This window comes from Mastigoproctus giganteus, chromosome 11 (genome assembly GCF_048544385.1).
Source record: "Mastigoproctus giganteus isolate SK-2022 chromosome 11, ASM4854438v1, whole genome shotgun sequence".
Taxonomy (NCBI): Eukaryota; Metazoa; Arthropoda; class Arachnida; order Uropygi; family Thelyphonidae; genus Mastigoproctus; species Mastigoproctus giganteus.
The window spans coordinates 4874374-4887244 of NC_143585.1; the positions used below are offsets into that span (position 1 = coordinate 4874374).

The window sequence follows — 12871 nt, forward strand, 5'->3', positions numbered from 1 at the left end:
GTTTGGTTTTCTTCTTTTCTGATAATAAGTTTGCTGTAGTACTGTCTCAATTCCTCTCTTAATGGTTTAGCTCCACTCCCAGTTGGGGTCGTTGCTACAGAAGATCTCACACCCCTTATTAATAAGAGCAATAACCTCTTGCATTGATTTCACTGTTAGTGTCCTAACTGGCATTGCAGAGTCAGCTTCACTTTCCTCTGTATTCTTTGGACAGTTGTTCAGTTAACTGTCGTAAATATTCCATTGAAAGCTCTTCACCATGACTCTCTAGGAGCTAATTTATGTCACCAACTTCTACATCATCTAGTCCTATTTCCTTTGCTATCTCTGTCACATTCTCTGTTATTGACGCAAGGGTAGTGTCGTGCTCTTGAGAATTCAGAATGCAGTCAGGCCAATGCTTATGCTAGACACCATTCATACATGATTTTGACACTTCACTCCACGCCGCTGAAATGTTAGAGTTCCCTTTCGTAATGTCTTATGACTTCAGCAGTCTCTCAATGTGACTTTATCAGACACTTGATTAGGCTCAGAAATTCCCTTGAGTGTTGTCCATAAATACTAAGCCTTGAAGGTGGATATTGCTCCTTGATCCATGCGTTGTAAAAGTAAGGTTGTGTTTGGTGGAAGGAAGACAATCTTGATCTCTAGGCCACTGGTATTCAAATCACTCAAATCTGGAGTGTGACCAGGGGCGGCATTGTCCAACAGCAGCAAAACCTTGTGAGGAAATCTATTTTTTGTACAGAATTCCTTTACCACCGGGCAAAAATACGACATGTACCAATCACTAAAAATTGTCTGCGTAACTCAGGACACCAGAAGACAAGAACTGCATAATACCAGAAGACAAGAACCTGTGTTTTCACGATTCCCTTCAGATGTTTCTGAATGATAAACTAACAGAGGTTTTAATCTGAAAGTTCCTAAAGCATTGCCACCCAACAATAAAGTCAAACAGTCCTTGGCTGCCTTGAACCCAGAGGCAGAATGTTCTTCACGAGCAACGAAGGTAGCTTTTTCCAGTAGAGGCCCATTTCGTCTACATTAAAAACTAAGTCTGCGGTAAGCTTTTCTTCATCGATGAATTTTTGAAAGTAAATTGGAAATTCATTTGCAGCTGTAATATCCGCACTAGCTGCTTCTCCTGACATTTTAACATTTTGGATTTTTGTTCTGTTCTTGAATCTAAAAAACGCCATCCTCTACTAGCAGTAAAATCATTAGGACTCTTCACCACTTAACTCATCAAAAAGATTTTGCTTTATACCTGATAAGTGATTCTGTTAGAGGAAGATGACGCTGGGTCATGTCGTCAATCCACAGGACAAGCAGCTTTTCAATTTTTTCGACTGTTTTATTCTGGGAATAGGTGTAGTAAGAGGGTCCTCCACCAATACTGACAGCTGATTGGGAAGAATTGCTTTGTGGTATCAGCATTTTTCATTATAGTTGTTACAGTTGATGGTGCTAAATTGAAGGAATGACACACATCTGACTGAGTTTCACCTTTCTCCATTCGCCGAATAACTCCCATTTTTCCTTCGATTGTCAATGATTTACATCATTGTCCAGACGCACTTGATTATACACGTTTTGAGGCATGGTGGTAGATATGTACAGTATCTGCATTTGAAAATGCATATTAATAAAAAGAAGTGTCCTGTACTCTGAACACCAGTGCATGTTTGTCAATTCACTTGCAGTTTTTAGTCCGTGGTTATTGTAATTTGCTTTTTCTCATCACATTTTATAATTATTTAAATTTTAGGCCATAGTTTATCATTTAGTATTATAGTTTTATTACAATGTCAGGACCATCTGTGTCTAGGAAGTTGGGCGGAGTCGTGACTCATCACCGCCCTCTAATCGTGATCTATGAGAGGCACAAAAGTGAAACGCCGTAAATTGAAGCGGGGTAAACCGAGTCCTACCTGTATTCCTTTCGTTTACTATCAAAAAAATAAAAAATTTGTATCAAATAGTTTTGGACGTTTTTCCCATTCAATATCTGACAGTGCCAATTATACCCTCAAAGCTCATTTTCTTATAGCGACTTATACATGGCTCGATACATTTTCTGACTTTCCGAGGCTGAATATTACAGGTCGACTTGTACTCAAGTATATATGGAAAATCACAATTATTCTATATTTAAATTTCTGAAGAATATTGTAGCAAATCTATACATACCTTCTTGATCTACTGTATCTGGAATGATAGTGTTCATTATGATTTCTGGAATTATCTTTATGCCTCTTATATCTATGACTACAAGTACTGCTTCTGGACCCACTAGTAACCGAAACAGAATGTTGTCTCCTCCACTGTGGCATCTGAAAAATATATAAGCAAAAGGTCAAGATTAAAGAGAAATTATGCCAATTATATATAAGTAGTACAGTTGTTGATGTAACAAATGAAGTGGATATCATTATAATACAGGAAGGTGCTTGTGTTCTTGCTTCTCTTCCACATCAGGCCATTTTCATTAAATCTTCCTCATAAATTGAAATTCTTACTTAAACAGAACTTAACTTTCTCCAGTCTAACTTTGCTAACAGTGATATACTTTTCCATAGAGATTTTAATGTTCACAACTGAAGCTGGCTTCTATTTTGCAGTAATATAGATCCAGCTGGTCGAGATGCTGAAGTTTTTGCAATTACTAATAACCTCACATATATTATTCATTTACCTACTAGAATACCAGACAATCCTCACCACACAGCCAACACTCTTGATCTTTCTCTCACAAAAAACCTGTCCAAGTATACAGTCGAGTTAAGTGGTCCTCTGGGCATCTCAAATCACAACTTGATAATGGCCTCTTCTCCAATGGAGCCTTTCTTTTGTGGCCATTCTCAATCTTGTTTGGCATTATAAGAATATAAATTTGAACTTCGTTAACAGTTAAATTGTACGTTTAAATAAATACATATAACGACTTAGATTACAAACGTAATATAATTAATTATATTTAACATAATTAATAACATAACATAATTAATTATAATTAATTAATAAATTAATAGAATCATGACTCAGACCAGAGCAGCAAAGCAAAAGGCTCAAGCTAATGGAAGTGCTGTGGCTCAGAGCAGAACTGAGGGGGGCAGTTGTCCTCTGACTCAGCCTTATAAAATGCACTGTTTGCTTGATGTTTGCAGAGCAATCAGGTACGGGACATGATACTGCCAAGGGGGTTGTCTTTGTGTGTGCGCGATGCAAGGAGTGTATCGATATCAAGCAACAACTCAGCGTTCTTGTGGGCCTATATGAGAGCTTGAAGGACAGGGTGGATGCCCTCGAAGAAACTAAATTGAGGGGTCCATCAAGCTCTCAGCTGCCCACATCAACGCCAGAGCTTGCACTTGGGCATCGCGTGACACAGAGACAAACCCCAAGGCAGAATGCGCTGGTCCCGAAGGAACTAGTAGTTGTTGGTGACTCTATTGTCAGGGAAACGGGGAACATGCTTTGTAAAAAAGATAGGTGGAACAGGACCAGGGTATGTCCTGTTCCACCTATCTTTTTTACTTGTTAACAGGAGAGATTGCTTCTACAGGGATGGGATACACTTAAATAGAAAGGGTGCAAGAATATTTGCTGATGCTATCGAGGCAGTGTTAGGTGGGTCGGAAAACTGCTAGCTTGGGGGGAGACAAAGACCAATAGATTGACAGTAGCCACTGGCAGAGGTGAAAGAGATTCTTGCACTACTTCTATTAGAATGAGTAGAAGCCTGAAAAACAAGATGCATGGTATTTCAGAGACTGTTGGGAGCCATTGCGGTACAAATAAACACATGGGTTGTGTTAGGGTAGCTAAGAATAGAAACAGGTGCAGGTATACTTGCGTGTACACCAATGCTAGGAGTTTAGTAAATAAATTTGATGAATTTGAGGTATTGCTCAAAACATCAAAGGCAGATATTGTTGGGATATCAGAGACGTGGTGTCACACAGATATAAGGGATGCAGAACTGCAATTTGGGGAGTACAACGTCTACAGAAAGGATAGACAGGATAGGAAGGGGGGAGGGGTTATGCTATTAGTTAAGAAACACATAAAAACCAAGGAAGTGAAGCCAGTCGACATCGCTGGACAGTGCAGTGTTGAGTCAGTTTGGTGTGACATAAGCATTGGGAGATCAAAATTGAGTAGGAGTGTGCTATAGGCCTAATGACTCTGATGAGTATAATAAGAAACTGTACAGGGAAATAGAGTGGGCCAGTAAATCAGAGAGTCTTATAATGGGAGATTTTAATTTCCCAGATATTGACTGGAATTTGGGGGCTGGTTACTCACACACTAGCAGGGCTTTTGTGGATTTATTGGATGATTGTTTTCTACATCAGCATGTTCAGGAAGCAACTAGAGGGAGTAATACTCTTGATTTGATTATCAGCAGTGATTCTTCATGCATTAAGAATCTGCAGATAAATGAACCACTAGGTGGCAGTGATCACAGTGTGCTGAAGTGGGATTTACTGAAAGAGGTAACTACCATTAGGGGTAAAGGGAAGGGTTATTGCTTCTGTAAAGGCGACTACGATGGACTGAGACAGTATTTAAATTCTATACAGTGGGACCAACTGATGATGTTACCAACAGCAAATTCAAAATGGGAAGCATTCAAAGAACATATCTTGGAAGCTACTAGGCTTTACATACCAACTAAGAAATATTGTTCAAGGTTTAGGCCAAAATGGATGTCAGATGAACTAATGAGGCATATGGCAGAGAAGAAAAATGCATGGGATACTTACAAATTAACACATGACACAGAAGCCTATGATAGATACAAGTTGATATGCAACCAAGTTACAAAGGAGGTTAGGCAGGCGAAGGCAGATTATGAGAAATCCTTGGCAAGGGATGCAAAGAGTTCTTTACTTATGTTAACTCTAGAAGGAAGGGGATGAATCAGATTGGTCCACTTGATATTGATGAGTCAACTGTTGATGATCCTGATCAGGTTGCTAACAAACTAAATGAATATTTTGCATCGACATTCACACATGAGGAGTTATTCAGCAAGGGGAATGCCAGAGGTGTATTCAACTCTAGCAGTAAGCTACAGAATCTTGAAATAACTGGGAGTAAAGTGGAGGAGAAACTGTTGAAGATAAACACAAGAAAGGCACCCGGGGTGGATGGGATCTATCCAGTTATATTAAAGGAGACAGCAAAGGAAGTAAGCAAACCCTTAGCCATAATTATGAGAGCTTCCTTGGACTCAGGGGAGGTACTCATAGACTGGAAATGTGCAAATGTGACCCCAATTCACAAAGGAGGATCAAAGGCTGACACAAGTAATTATAGACCTGTGAGCTTAACTTCTGTTCCAGGAAAATTAATGGAGGCACTGGTTAAAGAAGCACTGCAGGATCATTTAGACAAGACTTCAGTTATAGCTCAGACACAGCATGGTTTTGTTAAGGGGAAGTCTTGCCTGACCAACTTGATTGGATATTATGATGCAGTCACAAAAGAACTGGATGCAGGGAATAACTTTGATATTATATACTTGGATCTTAGAAAGGCTTTTGATACTGTTGCACATGGAAGACTGCTACACAAATTGGAGCAGTGTGACATTGGAGGCAAATTGCTGCTATGGATAAAGGGGTGGTTGAGGGGGAGAAGACAGAGAGTGGTAATCAATGGACACTGCTCATCGTGGACTAATGTTATTAGTGGAGTCCCTCAGGGCTCAGTGTTGGGTCCATTATTGTTTTCTGTATTTATAAATGATATTGATGATGGTATATCAAGCTTAAAGTCCAAGTTTGCAGATGATACAAAGGTTGGCAGGGTTGTCAAGGACACTACTGACACTATGCTGCTGCAACAGGATCTGGAAAGGTTGAGCAGATGGGCTGAGAGGTGGCAAATGAAGTTTAACATTGACAAATGTAAAGTACTACACATGGGAAACAGCAACCCCCAGAGCAATGTATCACCTCTGTGGTACTACACTGACAGTGGTAGAGAATGAAAGGGACTTGGGGGTGGTTGTGCAGGCAGATATGAAGTTCTCTGAGCAGTGCAGACGGGCTGCAAGAGTAGCTCATGGAGTATTGTCAATGATATACAGGAATTTTTCCAGCAGGGATAAGGAGGTGATTATTCCATTGCATAAGGCAATGGTCAGGCCACACCTAGAGTACTGTATACAGGTCTGGAGGCCTCATTTCAAGAAGGATGTAGAGCTGCTGGAACGAGTACAGAGAAGGGCAACAAGATTAGTGAATGGAACAAAGGGGTGCTCTTACGAAGAAAGGCTTAAGTTTTGCAAATTACAGTGTCTGTAGACTAGGCACCAGCGAGGTGATCTGATAGAGGTGTATAAAGCCTTGATTGGTTTAAGCATGCTCAATGCTGATGGGATTCTTCCTCTAACTCAGAAAAATCACCTGAGAGGGCATAAATTCAAATTGAGGAAAGACGGATGTAGGATAGACGTGAGGAAATTTGCCTTTAGCCAGCGGGTGGTTGGTTGGTGGAACAGTCTTCCATCCCTTGTGGTGGAGGTTGATAGCCTAAATAAGTTTAAGGCTCAGCTGGACAGGTATTTGGAACGAACAGAGGGGTGAAGTGGAAGTGGTTTTTTTTTTTTTTTTTTTTTTTTTTTTGGCTGATGCTGCATAAGCTTGCTTTCTTGCATCAAATGCCTCTACTAATGCTAATGCTAAAGTGGGATGATCTGTGAGATTTCTTTACTTCTTTTTCTTGGTCAGATTACTGTTTCAAATTTTCTGATATCAACGCTCCTCAGATTGTGGCAGTGAAATCCTTGTAAAGATGAAATCCTTTACTGCTCTCTCCATCTTAAAATCTTGATTTTCCAATAAATGTGCTAAGACTATTCAAGATAAGAATGTTGCATATTGCAACTGGCTTGCATCCAAATCTGCAGGTTCATTTTCTGCCTACAGCAAAGCTCATAACAATTGTAAAGCAGATATTAATCAGTCCAAACGCAAATCTGAACAGACTAAAAGCAGAAAACTTGCTTACTCTCCAAATGGTAGTCGAGGATTCTGTCTCTTGTCAAAGCTATTGGCCATAACTTTTTGGCCCATCTCTACTCCCACCTCTGTTAAACCTGTTTTTGCTAATCTTATGTCGTCTTCTGGATCAAGTCTGGAACGTTGTTTTGCTTTTATAGCTGTTAATTTTGAGAAGCCAACTTCACATAAATTTGTAGACCCCAAAAGGTAGCAAATTTGTAACCCCATTTTCGATAATTCTGAATACTCTCCTTGACAATTCTCTGTTACACATAATTTATTGAGTAGATTTTGAGTTAGAGTTATGCGGGCTCAAAGTTCAACTTAAGGAGAACCTTTGAGTTAATCACAACGCGATCTTGATGCTGCGGGCTTACTCTTATTTAAGTCTGAGTGGGCTTGAGGGTGCAAGATTTTTGTCCTAATCCAACTACTGGACTATCATTTGAAACCCAGGTCTTCTGGAAATACATATTAGCATACAGCCTTGTCAGAAGCCGAGTGATTCATTGAGAAAGTTGTTTAGGCAAGCACACACGCTAAAACAGAAGGAAGCCTGTGGAACAAATTAAAATCATCAAGTTTTTCAAATATATCAACAAGGTAACTAAGGTTTCCAAGCCATTTTTGATTTGTAAACAATTAAGCAAGATTCTGATTTTTATCCGATAAAATCAATAAAACTGCATGTTTGAAGTCAAAAAGATGTTGCAACGCTTTACCACTGGATAACCACCTCATTTTCACATATATAAAAGAAGCGTTTCATAAGCGGATCTCATTTCATTACAAAGTTAGTGAAAACTCTACTATTTAAGCTTCCACTTTTAATAAAGTTGATCACACTTACTGCATCTTTCAAAACTTTGTCCAATTCAGTTTGCATTTCCTTTGCTACTAATGCTTCCCTATGTATAATGCAATGCAATAGCGTAGCTACCCTTTTTCAGGCCCGGAGGCAAAGAACATATCCGGGCCCCTACTTAATTAATGAAAATTGCAAAAACAGGAGACAGCCAAAGACATCGGGCCCCTAAAGGGCCCAGGCCTGGAGGCAATTGCCTTGCCTGACTACATGGCAGCTACGCCACTGATGCAATGGTTCTAAACTATATTTGGAGCAATTTCCTTTACTTCGCCCTTAAAACCTTTACTTTCTCCCGTTAATGCAGCCGCACCATCAGTACAAATCGCAACACAGTTGTTTCACATTAGATCATTTGTTTGAAAGAAAATATTTATAACATCAAAAATCTTCTTGCCTGTCGTTCTTCCTTCGAAAGCTTTGCAAAATAGAAAATCCTCCAAAATATCTCCCTCATGTCAGTATCTGACATATACAATAAGTTGAGCAAGGTTGGAAATATCTGTGTATTCATCTAACTGTATTGCAAAAATTGGACTTTCTCTCAATCGATTTAATAAACTGAATTTTATGTTGTCCGTGATAACTGAAATATGCCACAAGACTGGTCTCTGGACAGAGGAATGGTTTTTAAATCGTTGCTGTATTTTTCTCCATGCATAATTGAAATCATTTTTGTTGCAGCAGGGAGAACAAGTTGATATGAAAGCACCGAATTACGAAGCAAAATAAAGCATGCATCCAACAGACTTGCTATTTGCAGCACAATTTCTTCGTTATGTTTCAAATTATTTCAAGTATCTCATATGGTCAATACCTAAGCAGAGTATGTATACATTCTGTGATAGATTTGGGTCAATTGATTCCGGTAATCAGGCACTGGAGTCTGCTAGTATTAACAATATAAATCTATATTGTCCATAACTTGAGTCCATAGCCAGTGAGCAAATTAAGGTATATTCCCGACGCAATAAGCAGTAGAGTTCATTTGTATCTCAGATTTAGTTCGAGTTGTAAATTCTCTACACCTAGAGTATTGAAAAAGTAATTTTAGCAACAGGCTTTTAACCTTTATGTACATCAAAAATAAATTTATTTAAAAATTTCTGTGACCCCTCTGTGGGTCAAGCCCAATAGTTTGCGCACCACTGCCTTATACAAGGTGACAATCACCCCTGTATCTCTGCTAGCAAAATTCAATATATCATCAACAAGACACCATGAGCTACTCTTGCCAGCCTGTCTGCACTGCTCAGAAAACTTCATATCTGACTGCATAATTACTCCAGGTCCTTTTCATTCTTCACCAAGTTGATACGTTACTCTGGGGTTACTGATACCCACATGCATTACTTTTTACTTCAGTTGCCATCTCTTAGCCCATCTGCTCAACTTCTCCAGATTCTGTTGCAGTAGCGTACTATCATTACTGTCATTAGCAACTCTGCAAACCTTCGTATCATCTGCAAACTTGGACATTAAGCCTGATAAACCTTCATCAATATCACTGATAAATACCTGGGGGACTCCTCTAATAACAGTATCCATTGATACACTCACTCACTCACTCACTCACTCACTCACTCACTCACTCTCTCTCTCTCTCTCTCTCTCTCTCTCTTCTCCCACTTAATCATCCTTATATTCATTGTAGCAACTTTCCCTTAATGCCATACTGCTCCAATTTGTACAGTAGTCTTCCATATGCAACAGCATCAAAAGTTTTCCTAAAATTGAAGTACAGCAGACTCTCGATTAACCAGGACACTTCAAGACTCCAAATTTCGAAAAAAAAAAAAAAAAAATTTAACCAGAAATTATAAAATTCAAGTAATAACTAGAATAGGTATAAACAGATATTTTGAAAGTCGTAAATAAGCGACAAGCGGCATTATAAGTCGTCATTGGGAGATTAGTATACCTATTATCTTGCAATTCCCACTGTCTTCACACCAGGCGCTCAAAAAACAAAAAAAAAAAAAAAAAAAAAAGAAAAAGAGATCAAATATTTAGTTTGTTTTAGTGTGTCGCATCGATTGTTGTGTTAAGTTGCAGTGCAAAAAAAAAAATTTGTTTCGTTATTTATCTCAGGGATATCAGCATTTTTTTATATTAAATTTTTTTTTTTTTTTTTTTAGAAGTCGCAAAAATGATCGGTAAATGCAAAAGAGTTGCATTCTCAGTTAAACAAAAACTTGAAATTATTCAAAAGTTTGAAAACGGTGCATCTGTTAAATCTCTAAGGAACCATTATAATGTTGGTGACCAAACCATAAGCAACATCGTAAAAAATAAAGGGAAACTATTAGATTTAAAATCAACATTGCAAAAAATAAAGGTAAGCATCGTATTGAACACCGAGTAGTGCATGGTAAGTTTTTTTCATTTTTTTATCTATTGCCATATTTTTTATGTAGGTTGCTGAACATTTTTTGATACAGTAAGTCCCTGACTTACGCAATTACGTAATTTTTTTTTTTCACTCAATTTTTTTTTTAGGATTGTAAAATTCAAAACAAACAAAAATAATAAATAAATAAAATAAGCAATCAATAACGACGATCATAGCAAACACAAATTGCACAAGTGAAATACGGAGTAACAAGCAAAAAAACAGGAAAGAAGAGATTCTTACAATTTATTTATTGTTTTTTTTTTTATACGACTGAAGATTTCAGTGAAGGGGACACATTTCACCATAATAACGTAAAAACCCACACGATTCCAGCTATCGGTATTATCGCAAATGCAATAAAATCGAGTTTACTACCCGTTTATAATTAGGTACAGGAACAGTAAGCCCAATAACCCGGAAGGTGTAAATTGTTTAAATGCAGTGACCTCCAGAAATTTGAGTTCGTGTGAGGTGATAATAGTGTGCTTTCCCCCTTAACCCTGTGAAGTTCTTTTCAGAAAATTTCATTTTTACCGTTATAATGGTTTTTTTGTGCCGACTAAGAGAATAAGTGACGGCGCTACTAGTAAATCTACCAACAAAAGGAAAGCCATAGATTTATCAGAAAATTAAACTAATAAGGATATATGAAAATGGCCAAACATTAACAAATATCATGCGGAATTCAGATTTGTCAATAATAATATAGTAGCAATATGTTATTAGGCATTCCTGAGTTATGTAAAACTTGACGAAATAAGAAGTCCTGGAACTTATTTCTTACGTATGTCGGGGACTTTTGTATTTTTGGATTAACCAGGAAATCGATTATCCGGGATTTGTTTTTTACCATCTATCCCGGAAAATCGAGAGTCAATCGTATATGACATCAAAATTATTTTTTGCATCCAGTCCCTTTGTGACCACCTCATAGTATCCAATCAAATTTATCAGACAAGACTTCCCCTTAACAAACCCATGCTGTGTCTGAACTGTCAACTGAAGTCTTGCCTAGATGAGCCTTCATCACTTCCTTAACCAGTGACTCCATTATTTTCCCTGGAACAGAAGTTAGAATAAAAGGTCTGTAATTACTCGTGTCACCCTTTGTGAATTGGGAACACATTTTAGCATTAGTAGAGGCATATGATGCAAGAAAGCAAGCTTATGCAGCATCAGCCAAAAAAATTTCCCATTTCACTCCTCCATTCATTCAAAATACCTATCCAGCTGAGCCCTAAATTTATTTAGGCTATCAACTTCCACAACAAGGGATGGAAGTCTGTTCCACCAACCAACTACCCGCTGGCTAAAGGCGAATTTCCGCACATCTATTCTACATGTCTTTCCCCAATTTGAATTTATGCCCTTCTCAGGTGATTATTCTGAGCAAGAGGAAGAATCCCATCGGCATTGATCATGCTCAAACCATTCAAGGCTTTATACACCTCTATCAGATCACCCCGTCTCCAGACACTGTAATTTGCAAAACTTAAGCCTTTCTTCGTAAGAGCAACCCTTTGTTCCATTCACTAATCTTGTTGCCCTTCTCTGTACTTGTTCCAGCAGCTCTACATCCTTTTTGAAAGGAGGCCACCAGATCTGTATACAGTACTCAAGGTGTGGCCTGACCATTGCTTTATACAAGGGAATAATCACCTCCTTATCCCTGCTAGAAAAATTCCTGTACATCATTGACAAGACACCATGAGCTACTCTTGGAGCCCGTCTGCACTGCTCAGAAAACTTCATATCTACCTGCAAAATTACCCCCGCGTCCTTTTCATTCTCTACCACTTTCATTCTCTACCACACTGTATTCTGTAGTGTAGTACGACAGAGTTAATATGTTGCTCTGGGGTTACTGTTTCCCATATGTAGTACTTTACATTTGTCAAGGTTAAACTTCATTTGCCTGCAAACTTGGACATTAAGCTTGATATACCATCATCAATATCATTTATAAATACAGAAAATAACAATGGACCCAACACTGAACCCTGAGGGACTCCACTAATAACATTAGTCCCCGATGAGCAGTGCCCATTGATTACCACTCTCTGTCTTCTCCCCCTCAACCATCCCTTTATCCATAGCAGCAATTTGCCTCCAATGCCACACTGCTCCAATTTGGACAGCAGTCTTCCATGTGCAACAGTATCAAAAGACTTTCTAAGATTCAAATATATAATATCAAAGTTATTCCCTGCATCCAGTTCTTCTGTGACTGCATCGTAGTATCCAGTCAAATTGGTCAGGCAAGACTTTCCCTTAACAAAACCATGCTGTGTCCGAGCTATAACGGAGGTTTTGTCTAGATGATCCTATAATGCTTCTTTAACCATTGTCTCGATTAATTTCCCTGGAACACTAACAGGTCTGTAATTACTTGTGTCAGCCTTTGATCCTCTTTTGTGAATTGGGGTCACATTTGCACATCTAGAGTCTATGGGTACCTCCCCTGAGTCCTAAGAAGCTCTCATAATTATGGCTAAGATTTTGCTTACTTCCTTTACTGCCTCCTTTAATATAACTGGATAGATCCCATCCACCCCGGGTACCTTTTTTATGTTTATCCGCAACAATTTC

At 38.5% G+C, this 12871-nt stretch overlaps 1 protein-coding gene across 1 annotated transcript in view; it reads right to left on the bottom strand.

Moving 5' to 3' along the window:
* Window positions 1-12871, bottom strand: part of LOC150077659 (dual specificity protein kinase CLK2-like) — a 377713-nt gene that overhangs the window by 353225 nt on the left and 11617 nt on the right. The window contains exon 2 of the mRNA XM_090384751.1: window positions 2197-2339. Within this exon, the coding sequence (XP_090240877.1) occupies window positions 2197-2339 (143 nt within the window). The remainder of the gene's footprint in view (window positions 1-2196; window positions 2340-12871) is intronic.